We start from the raw sequence: 13,958 nt of genomic DNA, 5'->3' as shown, positions 1-13,958 counted from the left end.
ATGTTTTAATATAGCTATTTACATAAAAACATTCAGACCACATAGTAAAGTGATCCAATAATGTGAATTTTACAATGTACTAGCTGAAAATCAATAATGTGAATAGACCACTACAGTACTATAAAACAGTCCAGATGTTTAAAGTAATAGTGATATTTACCAAAAATCTGCTGAATTGTTTTTCTTCTCAATGGCATTATTATAAAACACTGCAGTGGTTTTGTTAACCATATGCAAACATGTAGTATTCTACAGCCTTTAATGTGTATTAAGCCTTTTCACACAAATTTGGAAGTTTGAGGTGTATCGTTTATTTTTTCACTTTTGTCAGAGATAGCTGACCCTGGAGCTTTGGACATTATTTACAGAAGAAATGTAGAAATGCTTTGTTATTTTCAGAAAGTACGTTTCTGCATCCACTGGGATACCTGGGGACACCTTTCATCAGTTCATAATCATCTGAGAATAAAAACGTCAACCAAACATAAAACAACATTTTACAAACAGTAAGGCACACAAACACAAATCAACGGAAAAAATGGCAAGTTTGATGCTTTTTTTGATGGAAATATACACATCATCTCCAGTAACATATATAAAAGAATACAACTGTGCCATTTTCTTTACTAAACGAATGGATGAGCAACATGCCTCACTGAGGAGATTTTTACATTTGTGACTACAACTCCCAGTAATACAGAGTAGAGATAGAGACATACTGGATGAACACTTTGAACGAAAAATGACATGATAAACTGTCAAAATGCTGCAAAGTATTCACCAAAAAAAAAACAAACAAATCAACCAATTCTCAAGTATGTAGCTGGTTTGATGGATTCTTCCTGTATCCAATATCCAAGTCATTGTGAAAAAGAAGTCATATTGCAACTTACTAACATAATGTCCAGAGCCTTCTCTCAGTGATCCAGTAGTTTCCAATGAGCAAGAGGAAGTCAGTGAGTGATACTTTTACCCAGCATGCCTTGTGTTTGCTCACATTTGGGGCCAAGCAATGCTTTAATCACAGGCAGCAGGAACCAATCAGGCTAAATTGGTGTGGGCAGCTAGACTTGAGCCCGCAGGACGACAAGGAGGGAAACAGCAGGAAGTGTATTAGCAGACAACCCAAAAATGATGAGTATAATACAAAGTTACAGTGTTCGTATCAACAACCAAACCCCACTGCTCTTTCTGTGAATTATATCAACAAATCTAAACAACAAATCTAAAGAGCAAACTTTCATTTAATGCTGTACAACTGCCAATCTTTTATACAATGACCATAATAGCATATAAATAACCTCAAGCACTGCTCTTACTGTAAACTCCTACACAGTGCTTCAAAAACAAACAAAAAAACATATTGATAGATGGTTTACTTTACAGGGAATATACATACATAGGGTTAAATGAAATACACTGAAAGCAGCATTTATCTTATGACAAAGATATCGATGTCTAACGTTATACTCATGGTAAATAATGTGTGCTTCTGTAGACAAACCATCAATTTATGGTCCGGTTTTGACATCAATACAATCCTTGTGTTGTCTCATTCTAGTTGGCAAGTAAACATGAACCAAGTTGAAAAGTGTCTAAGAGTTCTTATCTAATGTTTTATCTATAGTATATACAATTGAAAATGGTACGATATATGTTTTTTTCTCTAAATGCTCCCTTCAAAAGAGCAAAAAGACGCCACAATGGTTAACTAAGTCGGGGGTAAGAACACTCTGGAATTGAGAGCCAGTCTGGAATGTCAAAACAGAGACATCAGATATTTTGTTCAGTTTTTTTGTTTTTTTTAGTTTTTGATACTGTAAAAAGTCACAGTGATTTCACCTGGCAGTAAATAAAACAAGTCAAGGCTGCAACACAGATAGAAGGAACCGGTCTAAACCCCTTCATCAGACATGTCTTTTTTTTCCTGTGAGTTTATAATACCGCAGGCTAACACAGTATGCAGAACTCGGTGTTCAGCAAATAGAAAGTGGTGGAAATCAACCTTAAAGTTGAGATGGTTTCACTTTGAAAATTCAACAGAGCCTATAGCTTCAAACCCCCTCACCCCCCTTCTGTTTGTTTTTTTTATGTCACAAAATTCTACAACTTATTCAATAAAATGTTCAAAAGGCAACTCATTCCAGAGTGTTCACACCATATTGCCTACTCCTACTTGTGGCCCACAGTAATGAACAATATTTTATCTACGGTCAAAAGTCTGCATAGCACTCTGTACACAGTATGAGTCCAAGTCAGTTATTGGGCCAAGCTAAAAAGATGATGTTCTCTTCCAAAGCCTCCACAGTCAGCCAAAAGTTAAAGAACATTTTCAAAGAGGTGCATTGATCGCATGATGTTTTCATCCTGCGCACAAAAAAGAAACAGCGTAATGAGAAAATGCAAGCGTGCCAACAGTGATGAAAGAGACGTGTCGGGATATCCAGCTTACATTTTGGCAGCAGTCGATGAACTCGTCTATGGTTACCACTCCGTCTTTATTCTTATCCATCTTCTGTTGGAGACGGAGAGGAGGAAAGATGAAGAACAAATAAAGGTTTTCTAAAGCCTCTTTACTGTGACCGATCTTTACAGTACAGTGAATGCTGCCAATGACACACTTGCCTGAAAGAATACTTCTACATGCTGACGAGGAGTCTCCTCTTTAAGGACAGGGTATGTGCATTTCCCCATCATGTCGTAGATGGCCTTCATGATGTCTAGCATTTCCTACGACACAAACAGAAAAGGGTCAGTTCAACCACAGTACAAAAAAAAAATAAATCCATTCCTCATTTACCCCTTATGGGAAGCCATGCAGATAATTTTGGTTTTATGTGCCAGAGATTTCTGCTGCTACTACAACATAATTACGGCGAACGGATTTGGAAAATGGAGATAAACAGTGTCCCTGTTACTCTGGCTAATCCACAGACCTCACTGCTGACGGTTTCTATTGACAATACTTTCTACTGAAAGGAATAGTCCCTATGAAAACTGTTCACAGTGAGGGCTGTAGAGTAACCAGAGTAACAGGGACACTGTTTCACTGTTGAATTTTTAGGCACACTAGCGGTGTGGCTCAATGAATTGTAATGGCTGTTAGTCGGTCCAACAACTATTTGATGGATTGCCATGAAATTCTGTACAGACAGAGAGGATGAATCCTAATGACATTGTTGATCCCCTGACATTTCCTCTAGCACCACCACAAGGTTGTCATTTGTGCTTTTGAGTGAAATTATCTCGACTATTGGATGGATTTCAATTCAATTTGGCACGCACATTCATGTTCCCCTCAGGATGAACTGTACTTTGGTGATCCCCTGACTTTCCATCTAGGGCCATCATCAGCTAAAATGTTTTATTTGTCATTTATAATTAAACACCTGCAAAACTAATGACATTCCCATCAGCCTTTACTTTGTGCTAATTATCTAATGTTACCATGCTATCATGCTAAACTAAGAAACTAAGACAGTGAACATTACACCTGTTAAACATTGTCATTGTGAACATGTTAGCATGCTGACGTTAACATTTAGTGCAAAGTAGTGCTGTGCCTCAGTCTCCCAGAGCTGCTAACATGGCTGTGGACTCTTTAGTCTTGTTAAAATGTAATTTCTCAATGCTGGGAGCACCATAAATCAAATTCCATTCAGCTCAAATGTACTAGAGTGATGGCAAATATCAGACGAGTATCTCAAAACTCAAATAAAACAAAACCTGCATGGCTACCTTCCACCAGCAAGAACATGTTTTTCATAATTTGGGTGAACTGACCCTTTAACAAAAAATCTACTTCATATAAAAGGGTGGAAATTTGGGTATTTCAGTCACTGTTGGCACTGTCTAAAGGGACATACCTCTTTAGTGATATATCCATCTTTATTGATATCATACAGGTTGAAAGCCCAGTTGAGTTTTTCCTGGATTGTGCCTCGCAGGAGGATAGAAAGGCCCATAACAAAATCCTGCAGTGAAAAGAAGATTCACTGAGAATCGTACAAAATAAACACATTTAAAAACTGGCATTGTGTAAACAACAAGTACTCGAAAACCTATGAGATAAACAAAAACTTTAATAAAGTAACAACAATATTCACCATGCACATTAAATGTAGGTAGTATTTCTGCTGATTTCATACATCTACATTTCTGCAAGGATATTATGTCAGGTATTAATTGGAAGCAAATGATGAAACAAGAGTGCAGTCACTATAAATCAAATATACCTCGTTATTTAAATTATTAGCCAACTCAATCTGTGTTGGGCTTAAGGGAGTCGCCATACTTTTGAACAGAATGGACTTGCACATTAGCTAGTGAAGCTCTGGTTTGGCATAATGACAGCTTTTCTGTCCTAATAAGCAAAAATATGCCCATAATAAATATTAATCACATGTTAATAGCATCTCAAGTAGACTTGCTTGGGCTAAATTCTAATTATTAGGGTTGCAGGTTACATAATGCTCCAGTGTATTGCCTTAGGGGCTTGCAGTGTTGAAGCTTTAAAAATGTTACGTTTGATGTAGTTCTGTAGGAGACTTCAGTGCTGGACAGGGCTTCCTCCTTTTGAAACTGCTGAAACTGAAGGACAATTTCTTCACTTTAAGCGTGTAACAATGGGAAAACCCACATGTGGCCATGTACCTGATACTAATAAATCTAAGCCCCTTTGACAGTTGCAATATAACAATACTTGGCTTACCTCGAAACTCACAGAGCCATTGTGATCTGTGTCAAATGCATTGAACAGGAAATGTGCATATGTCGAAGCATCTATGGAGGAAACAAACATATGCATGAAATCAAAAAACATCAACATGACGTGATTACAGCTCAATTAACACCTACTGCAAACAAGAAAACGGTTGAAAGGAAAGTTCTGTAGCTTTTTCTGAAAGAAACTTCAAAGAAAAACAATACTCCTCAAAATGTTTCACGATAATAGAAAATAACGAAATGCTTAGAGCTAAGAGTTTTATCATTCCTGTGTGGTGAGCCATTATATTTACTGGTCTGACTTCCTTCTCTCTGAACAGATGTATCAAAGCCTCCTAATGTTTTCTCTCTTGTTCCTCGGGGTAGAATTTTTGCATAATGATGAGAGAGCCAACAGCCAGCAACTCCAGGCTGTTTAATATAAACTACTTTCTCCCTGTCTTCTCTCTCTCTCACATTTTCTTGGATGGAAGTTTAACATAAAGTACTCTGGGCTTGGTGCAATTTTTATAAACACGAGTGAAAGACAATTTGTAGACATCCAGCAAATCAGCGGAGATAAGAGGCAGCTGTAAGAGGCAACACAAGCTGCAAAAACAAAGCAGTGGGCTCCTTGACACAAACCTCCTTGCGGGAAGAACTGCGCGTAGATGTCTTTAAAAGTGTCTTCGTTGACGACTCCACTGGGGCATTCCTGGAAGACAAAATGGAATTGCACAGGTCATTCAGCAGCTATATTAAAGACTCCCTCCAATATTAAAGTCTTAGAGTTTAAGATGTGCCAGTCATGGTCCAGTACAAATAAACTTGCCTTGCCAATATACAACTAATGCAAGTGTGAATGAAACATGAAACCCCCTGTGCACATACTTGACTGAATACTGAAGGAGACAACTTAAACTTTTAAAAAATGAGAAATATTTGCTGATTCTGAATTTTTCAATGAGGGAACGAAGTAGATGTAATTTTAAGAATCTTTTAAATAGTTTTTAAAAGCCTTTTTTGAGGAAATAACACATCAGTTAATTAAATTATTATATATTATTATATTATATAAATAATTAAATGACATTATTTTCTTTAAAAGAGCAACTGAACACCAGCTGAAAATCTTGTTTTTACTGACCTCTAGTGGTTAAAATTGTCACCTTGCTTCAGTGATGTAGAAATGTACTCCTGGGTGTGTCATGTACACCGTGACATCACTTTTGGGTGTGGTTAAAGGTGCAACAGACCCGTAATTTTCAACTAGAGAGGGCAGTGAAACACTGTTTTTGGAATGGTGACATTTTATTCTATCAAGAATTTGTCATTTCATTTTTGTTACTTCCACCCTTTACAGTTTCTCAGACAGCATGTAACAGATAAAGACTCATGTTCAATTAGGTGGTTTTCAAACTGCAAACCATCCAAGCCTCAACAGATATCTTGTCCACAGCTATTCAAAGTCACCCACCTGTGGTTGTCTGGTAGCATTCAGTGGAAAAGACTGTATACTCTCACATAACACCTCCAGGAAGAATGCTTTTGTCTCTTTTAAAAGAAAAGGGCCAACCAAAGACTTGGTGGATGACCTTGCTCAGAGCAGCGCGGTGATAAAGGCAGCTAGTTTTGCAGGTTCAATTTCTGCTTGGTGTAAGGCTGCACACTCTGGCAGGATATTGAATTTTTGGAACAGAGGAAATGTTCCACCTATATAGACAATTTCCAAACCCGGGAGGCATACCTTATGTATCCGCGTTTTCTATACAAGAAAATAAACCATGGCCAAAGTGGTGGTGGTTGTAGGAAATCAGAGATAAGGAACAGACTGTACATGGGGTGAATACAATAACAAGACCACCTCTGTGATACATTTTCAGCAGAAATCAGACAGCCAGAAAAGAAAAGAAAAGAAAAGAAAAAAGAAAAATTGAAAATATACCTGTGCACTTCTTCATCTACTTTTTGTATAATTTTATCTGGAAATTAAATGTTTAAAACAATCAATTTGATTTCAAATCTATTTCACTTTTGTTTAAGAAACTTCGAGAGAGTTTGCCACAGCCACTTATTTGCTCCATTTTTCTGGGATGTGAGAGAAACTATTTTCTCAGTGTGAGCAACCTAGTAAGAATCACAGGGCTCACTGGGTTTCCTCCTTCCTGTGACCATGTCTGATCAGCCACTTTGAGAAACAGAGCTGTGGGGGTGAAAACATAAAGATGAAACCTTGTTGTCTTGCTTCAAATGGGCTCCTTGTGTTTCAAGCTAAGAGGATGCTGCAAGGTTGTCTGCATGAGTCCCTTGAGTCTCTTCTTCTGTTGTCTCACAGACCCAGTTACATATCTTGGGGGGTGAGGTGAGGTCAAGAATTTTGGGGAGACAGAATGAGCGCAAGTCTGTCTCCATATTGTAGTTTGGCAGTCTGCAACCTGATTTAATTAAGTCTGAGAGTCTGTGGAGTGTGGTGCTATTCATGTCAAACTACCGTATAAATCCAAATGATGTTGCATGGGGAAAACTACTCTCCATGGTGGACAGTCTAAGCAGCATCTGAATTATATTGATGATTGTGGCATTGTTTGAGAAATCTATTCAAGCCGTTTGAAATTCTTGATTTTGCCTTTTTGGTGATTATTGTAGAAAAAAACAGTGCAGATGCAAACACATTTTAAAGGAATAGTACAACATTTTGGGAAATACACTTATTTGCTTTCTTGCAGAGAGTTCGATGAGAAGATTGATTCCACTCTCATGTCCGTGCATTAAATATGAAACGACAGTTAGGAGACAGTAAACTTAGCATAGCATAAAGACTGGAAGTAGGGGGTTTGAGAGGCTGTACTCGCAGTGGTGCTTTGAGTTAAATGCGAACATCGGCATGCTAATATGCTCACAATGACAATGCTAACATGCTGATGTTTTGCAGGTGTAATGTTTACCATGTCAACCAACATTTGCTAATTAGTCTTGTTCACCATCTCAGTTGTGCACCATTGAGAGTATCCTGACTCATCAGCACACCACCAGGACAAAGCTTTTGGGAAAGCTGCTCCACAGGTGCACCAGCTGTTTTGCCTGACGTGCTTTGCCAAGGCGTTTTTGAAGCGTCCGCGCCTGTAACCTTCTGTCTCTGTCTGATCGGTACCTTAGATTCTCTTTTTTTTCATTTCTCATTTACTTGTGCGATTTACTTTTTTACATTTTTGTATGAGCATTGTTGGAGGGAGCCTGAGAACAAGAATTTCATTGCCAACGACTACTTCACTGTAATTGTTGTACATATGACAAGTAAGGAACTTAGTTTAGTGTGTTAGCATGCTAACATTTGCTAATTAGCACTAAACACAAAGCACAGCTGAGGCAGATGGGAATGTCATTAGTTTTGCAGGTATTTGGTCATAAACCAAAGTATTGGACACATTGAAATTTTTACCTGATGATGGTGCTAGATTAAAGTGAAGGGGGAAAAAATCTGCCTACCAGCACCTCTGATCTTTCTCATTTGTGTAATCTGTACAAAAACCACAGTGTAAAAGCAACATGTTGTTTTACAAGGGGTTGTGCTGAACTATTTTATGGCTGGGCGCAGTGACTCCCTGGACAAGCTAACTAAGTAAGTAAAACTTTATTTATATAGAACCTTTTTTAACACAGGTTACAAAGTGCTTTACATCAACATCAAGCACAAACACAAGAGCGCAAAGCGCATAGAAGAGATAAACATTCAAAAATACATACAAACACAACACACATACGACCACAGAAAGCATACAGCAACCAGACACCACCCAGAGCACACCCTTGGAATTATAGAAGAGTTTGTTGTTTGAAACAGTCAATAGACTCAGCTGATCTAATGGAAGGGGAAGACTGTTCCAAAGTCTGGGCAAAAGAGCAGTCGCCTTAAGGTTTTACATTTGGCACGCAGTATAGCCAACAGGTTTTGGTTGGATGACCTAAGTGGCCGCTCGGTGGTGTAAGGGCTAAGAAGCTCAAAAATGTAGGCAGAAGCTAAGCCATGTAATGCCTAAAAAGTGCCTTAAAATCAATCCTGAACATCACTGGCAGCCAATGCAGCGAGGCTAAAATAGGAGGGATGTGCGCTCTATGCCCAGTCTTAGTTAATAGCCTAACTGCTGCATTTTATACAAGCTGAAGCTAACCTTCTCCTTCCTATTTAACAGACAGATACGCGAGTGGTATTAATCTTCTCATCGAGCTCACAGCAAGAAAGCAAATAATAGTATTTGCCAAAATGTCCAACTATTCCGTTGAGTATCTCAGTTTACTAAACAATTTCAGAACTGTATTCCAGCAAAGACTGCAGAGATGTTTGGCATCGGGAGAGAACCTTATCCACTCCAAAAGCAAAGTTGCTCCACAGCATCTTTGTCCATTTAACACAGACAGTATTTCTTTGTTGTTTAGTAGAGCTTCTGTTAATTAGAGCATTGTTTATGTTCTACAACACTGCAGTGAATGGGTTGTCAACAGTCAACCTTTTGTTGAAGTAGGGCAAGGAAATGTCATGTAATTAAGTACTTTAAGTGAGGAGGGGGAGATTTTTCAAACATGTAATTTCACCTCGCTTGTAGAGTCTGTGCACGTCTGTGTGTGTGTGTGTGTGTGTGTGTGTGTGTGTGTGTGTGTGTTTGTGTGTGTCTGTACACAGATGGGCAATTACAGCTGTCAACAATAATAACACACTGATTAAGTGTGACAGTAATATTCAAAATGGCTGTGTTCCAAGTCAGCTTCTTCTTCTAACCTCGCTAACTCATCCTTACAAACGTGAAGGAAAATTAAAGGTCAGTAAAACTTTGTGATTGTTAAACCGAGTCTCACGCTCACAGCAGAATTCATCTGATCGTATTTTATTGTCTCTTCTCAGAGTCATGATGACATTGGCGAGGGAGGCAGCTTTTCAATTGAGAATGAAGCCAGTGTGTTATCTAGTTATCATCACGTACAACAACACAGTGCCTCTGCAATTCAATTTAAAGTTGAGTGAAATAGTTACATTAACTTGATGCCTGAACGGCCTTAAGGTCCCGTCGGGATAAACTTTGATGTCGCTAAGCTAAAAGTCAGGACCTCATTCACACACTGTTCTTTACATAAGTCATTAATATTTAGCTTTTGAAAAGGCTGTAATGCATTTTTCTCTGCATCAGTGAAGCACTGAGAGATAAAAGAATTATCCCATTAAGGACATAAAATCATTTACATTCAGATATTTTACATTTATAATTTAAGGAATTTAGCAAAGCATCTTAGAAAACATGGATTTTAATGGAATTTGTGAAGATGCATTTATAGTTTTTTTTATTGGAGTTTGTCATATCTGTATATTCCTTTATCCACCTCTCAATCAAAACTGAAATAATGGGCAAAGAGCAATAGGAATAATATAAGTATTATATTGTGTAGAATGATAACAAATGAGGGTGTAATTTTCCACTTGTCCTTGCATGTTGTTCCATTTTACACATTATTCAGTGCCAATTCCATTAGATGGAGGTCAAGGTCAGAAATGTATTTGTATTCATTTGATATGCTTGTAGAATTTGCTCATCCATGATAATAAAATCACAAATACAATCTGTGAAATTCCTTTCCGAGACTTGTGAAGTGATGCGGCAATAAGCAGTGCGGGGAATGAAATAAACCGAGGCATCATCACTGATGGAAGAGAAACTGTGAGATCTTAATCTCATGCCTGAGGCGATGGCGCGGACTGTAAACTGTGAAAGCCCAGCAGATTTAGCCAGACGTGAGGACAATATTGTGTTATTTTCCTGTAGTCTGGGGTCAAGGGATTTATGAAACAATGGATTGTCTCATACCTTTTAGGTGAACTTTGCTTAAATTCCACCTTAAGAGCAAGCCCCAGAGCCACAGGTCTTGTTTTGGTCCCTGCTAGACATATTGCTGGATCTAAGACAAAGCTCCACTTTGACAACCTGCTCTACAAGTGAATGACAAGTTTGTTGTCAAGACAAATTACTTCATCTTGCCACCCGCATTAAAGGTATTTGATTTGCTTCTAAACCCTGGACAGCAAGGACAAAGGGCCAAATTTCTCATCTTGGGAACCATGCCAGCTTCTATTAGTCTGGCTGGCCTTAAAAGCTCGCCTTTATTCTGCCAATGTCACCGGGTTGTGGAAAGACAGAGATGAGCTGTTTGACCCTGGCAGTTAAAAAATGAGCTACACTATGGACTCAGTGATGGACAAAAGCTATTTAGTAGCTGTAATTTAAGCGTCATGACTCTTTCTCTTTGTCCAATTTGGACTTCTGCCACAACAACATCTGTCTAATTAAACAGCTGTGACGAGCAACTTTGAATACAAAGGAAAAGGAGGTTTATCCTTAGCACACAAAATAACTGTAATCTGTGATGTGACAAGACTAAGAGTCTACAGCCATGCTGTGAAGCTGTACTTAGGCACAGCAGTGCTTTGGGCTGAATGCAAACATGAGAATGCTAACATGCTCACAATGACAATGTTAGCATGCTCATGTTTAGCAGCTATTAGGTTAGTATGCCTATGCAAAATCATGAATGTAATTGCACGTTAATGCTGAAATCTACAGAGCCCCCTAAAGGTCACAGCGAGAATTTTTTTGAGGACTACTTTTGCATTCCCACACAATACATTTTGCTTTCTCTCGCAATAAATTTTCCGTTCTCTTGCAATACTTTTCTTCTTCCGTTCCTTCTGAGCCATGTGTCTATTTCCGCTCAGCTGCTCCCAGAGCAACGCCCCACTATATCAGTTCATTGATTTTTACTTTGAACTGGGCATTAAGTATGCTGATATAGCACTACTGCTCAATAGGCATACATGATTATGTAATTAGTGAAAGTAAACTTAAACGAATTCTTAGATCAAGATCTCTCCAGAAGAAAGCAGTACAGTAATCTGCAGGATGCTGTTGGTTTTAATGAAGTGATCAGTTACTGTACTCTGTACTGTACTTTACCCCAGAAGGGTTACACTGAGGAAAAGGAGACGTCTCCAGAGGCGGAATTACAGATGTGCACTTGAATCTACCTCATAAAGCTAATGTGCTGTATTTGCATGACTCAAAAAGAGCAACAAACAAGAAGGTGACTGAAATACTGCAAACAGTCTGTGGTTCTGTCACAGAAAGAGCAGACAGCACTGAACCACTTGCAGAGATACATCAGGAATGCAGACCAACGCGAGTTGGAAAACCTTTTGCGTTTTTGCACAAAACAAATTAAAGTAACCTTCAGTGTTGAAACAGGTTTTGGTAGAAGGCCTGTTGCTCTAAGCAATAATGTTCCATAATAATGTTGCAATAATGTTGAAGAAGAAAAGTATTGCGAAGTAACGCAAAACATATTGTGAGGGAATGCAAAAAAATATATTCTCGCCATGATCTTTAGGGGGCTTCGTAGAAATCTAGTAATATAACATAATTTTACATTTTTGGTTAACATTAGGATTGCCAACACGCTCTCATCTTTCTCAAATCTATCTTTCAAATCTCATGCCAAATAAGAGGAAGCCTCAAAGCCACTCCTTCATGAAAAAATATAATTATAAATGTTAAATAGGCTTTCTCTTCACACAGGACATAGACTGAACATCAGGCTTTTTTTCCAGAGCCCAAAGCACACACTTTGTGTGGCTTTAGTTGATAAAGGCCCACACACATACCGCTCCAAAATAAAAAAAACAACTTTCATGTATGCAGAATTTTTCCTCACTTAGATTAATTAGGCTCACCAATAATGTGGTGCTAGAACCACTGCTACAAATTTGAAAATCAAATCATCATACATTGGTATTTTTCCTAGCTCTTATTTATCAGACAGTACCATTGGTTAATAGCTCAATTTAGCTGCCAAGGCGTCCGAAGATGAATTGCCATTGTAGTCTTATCAGTAAGTATAGACAGACAGACAGACGACCAAGGCCGGTAGAATTTGTTTTCGGTACAGTATTATACTGTGCAGCACAAACACATATATGGACAGCTGACAATCCACATATTAACACGAAACAATACACGAATACAGTCAACATATCATCATCACAGCAACATAGTACACACAACCATACAGTGGGTGCATGGTAATACATGTCCGTAGTATGTGAGGAGGGAGGAGTTCAGAGTGCTGATAGCTAAGGGTAAAAAGGGGTTTGTTAAGCAGTTATGTGTTATAAGTACATCTGACATAATCAATAATAAAAATATGACAAATCTAAAAGAAATAGTTAAGCTAAGAACTCTTTCCTTGTTTTCTATTTCTAGGCTGGCTTTCTAGTTTAGTAAAATCTAGTTTGTTTGTTTTCTGGACAAAATTATCCTGTGGAATCCACTGTCTTTGAACAATGTGTTTTCCTCCTTCATTTATTTTTAATACAATGTTTGTAGATGTACCTACTTGGCAACCCTCCAGATTCTCCTTAGAGTCCCAATTTCTAAACCCTCCATCCCCCCTGTCCTCCAGACTCTACATTTTGATACATTGCTCGCTACATTCACTAGAATGCAGGAAAACAGTTTTCTTGGAGAACATCCCCAGATACCCTGGTTAGGTTTGGTCTCCTGATTTAGGCTAAGATGTCTGGAGGTTGGCAAGTATGCTGATCAGCCATACTTATTCATCTTTGACCATGATTATTGACTTGGCTTTTCATCTACATATGCTTTAAAATTCAGAATTTAGCTGCTGAACTTATTAAACAAAATTCCTGGGGGTTGAGAAGTGATGACCTAAACCTCTGCGGTGGGTAACGTCACAGAAGGCCTACTCATAAAATGCACCAAATTCACCGATACCAAATCTCACTTCAAACAAAACTGAAAACTTGGCAGCCCTGGGTATGTTCACCATCTTAGTTTAGTGTGTTAGCATGCTAACATTTGCAAATTAGCACTAAACACAAAGTACAGCTGAAGTTGAAGTGAACGTCATTAGTTTTGCAGGTATTTGTACATAAATTAAACTATTGGACAAACGGAAAGTTTGACCTGATGGTGGCGCTAGATGAAAAATCATTAAAGTTATTACAATTCAGCCTGAGGGGAACATGAATGCATGCACCAAATTTCATGGCAATCCATCCAATATTTGTCAAGATATTTTACTCAGATGTGAACCTGATGGTGGCCCTAGAGGAAAACTGAGGGGATCACCTTAGTCATTAGGATACATCGTCTGGGAAGACAAAATTTTGTGCCAATCCATCTTGTAAATGTTGAGAT

At 38.3% G+C, this 13,958-nt stretch overlaps 1 protein-coding gene across 18 annotated transcripts in view; it reads right to left on the bottom strand.

The window, feature by feature from the left end:
* Nucleotides 1-287: 287 nt before the first annotated feature.
* Nucleotides 288-13,958, bottom strand: part of kcnip4a (potassium voltage-gated channel interacting protein 4a) — a 146,101-nt gene continuing 132,430 nt past the window's right edge. For 13 of the 18 annotated variants that reach the window (XM_044183618.1, XM_044183620.1, XM_044183632.1 and 10 more), the window contains 7 exons: nucleotides 5,350-5,419; nucleotides 4,712-4,782; nucleotides 4,525-4,590; nucleotides 3,867-3,974; nucleotides 2,626-2,730; nucleotides 2,453-2,515; nucleotides 288-2,367 (listed from right to left, as the gene is read on the bottom strand). In XM_044183618.1, the coding sequence (XP_044039553.1) occupies nucleotides 2,320-2,367; nucleotides 2,453-2,515; nucleotides 2,626-2,730; nucleotides 3,867-3,974; nucleotides 4,525-4,590; nucleotides 4,712-4,782; nucleotides 5,350-5,419 (531 nt within the window). In that variant the 3' untranslated portion in view covers nucleotides 288-2,319. The remainder of the gene's footprint in view (nucleotides 2,368-2,452; nucleotides 2,516-2,625; nucleotides 2,731-3,866; nucleotides 3,975-4,524; nucleotides 4,591-4,711; nucleotides 4,783-5,349; nucleotides 5,420-13,958) is intronic. The other 5 variants (XM_044183619.1, XM_044183627.1, XM_044183636.1 and 2 more) reach the window with 1 other exon arrangement.

This window comes from Siniperca chuatsi, linkage group LG22 (assembly GCF_020085105.1).
Source record: "Siniperca chuatsi isolate FFG_IHB_CAS linkage group LG22, ASM2008510v1, whole genome shotgun sequence".
Lineage (NCBI taxonomy): Eukaryota > Metazoa > Chordata > Actinopteri > Centrarchiformes > Sinipercidae > Siniperca > Siniperca chuatsi.
The sequence above is the reverse complement of the archived record's forward strand: the minus strand, read 5'-3'. Positions and strand labels throughout refer to the sequence as shown.